Raw genomic sequence first — 1,151 nt, 5'->3', positions numbered from 1 at the left:
ACGGTGGCCTCCTGGTACTGCTGGTACTCGGACACCAGGTCGTTCATGTTGGACTCGGCCTCCGTGAACTCCATCTCGTCCATGCCTTCGCCCGTGTACCAGTGGAGGAAAGCCTTGCGCCTGAACATAGCCGTGAACTGCTCCGAGATGCGCTTGAAGATCTCCTGGATGGCGGTCGAGTTGCCGATGAAGGTGGCGGCCATCTTGAGGCCTCGCGGGGGGATGTCGCACACGGCTGTCTTCACGTTGTTGGGGATCCATTCGACGAAGTAGGGCGTGTTCTTGTTTTGGATGTTGAGCATCTGCTCGTCGACCTCCTTCATGGACATCTTGCCTCGGAACACGGCGGCCACGGTCAGGTAGCGGCCGTGGCGCGGGTCGCACGCCGCCATCATGTTCTTGGCGTCGAACATCTGCTGCGTGAGCTCGGGGACGTTGAGGGTGCGGTATCCGACGGCGTTGCGGGCGGTGAGCGGGGCGAAGCCGGGCATGAAGAAGTGGAGACGGGGGAACGGCACCATGTTGACGGCCAGCTTCCTGAGGTCGGCGTTCAGCTGGCCGGGGAAGCGGAGGCAGGTGGTCACGCCGGACATCGTGAGCGACACCAGGTGGTTCAGGTCACCGTAGGTCGGGTTGGCGAGTTTCAGGGTGCGGAAGCAGATGTCGTAGAGAGCTTCGTTGTCGATGCAGTAGGTTTCGTCTGTGTTCTCAACCAGCTGGTGGACCGAGAGGGTGGCGTTGTAGGGCTCGACCACGGTGTCAGAAACCTGCGGGGGAAGGTCCATTTATTAGTGCAAAGATCTAGCATGTTTCAGGCGGCAAATGCTGAGCTAGTCTATTAAAGGAACTATATATCTTATTCAATTCAGGCGTTAACCCACAGCAAACAAAGGATATGTTTATAAAAGTAAACAAACTGCTAATGAACGAGTAAAATACAAATTCAATGCAAGACTGTAAATATATAAACCTAAACAGACACACTGACATAATCACAAACGCTTACTTCGGCCCACACCCACCCACCCAAAACACCCCAGAGCAAACCCTCCAACGAAGGCAGACCAGCAACCCACCTTGGGGGATGGCACGACGGAGAAAGTGTTCATGATCCTGTCGGGGTATTCCTCGCGGATCTTGGAGATGAGGAG

The 1,151-nt window shown here is 55.8% G+C and overlaps 1 protein-coding gene across 1 annotated transcript in view; it reads right to left on the bottom strand.

Moving 5' to 3' along the window:
• The window catches only part of LOC119593047 (tubulin beta chain-like), a gene marked incomplete in the record, with an annotated part of 24,622 nt that overhangs the window by 1,050 nt on the left and 22,421 nt on the right, over positions 1–1,151 (bottom strand). The window contains 2 exon segments of the mRNA XM_037941947.1: positions 1–767; positions 1,077–1,151. Coding sequence (XP_037797875.1) covers positions 1–767; positions 1,077–1,151 — 842 coding nt within the window.

This window comes from Penaeus monodon, chromosome 31 (genome assembly GCF_015228065.2).
Source record: "Penaeus monodon isolate SGIC_2016 chromosome 31, NSTDA_Pmon_1, whole genome shotgun sequence".
NCBI lineage: Eukaryota > Metazoa > Arthropoda > Malacostraca > Decapoda > Penaeidae > Penaeus > Penaeus monodon.
This window is presented reverse-complemented; position numbering and strand designations above follow the sequence as displayed.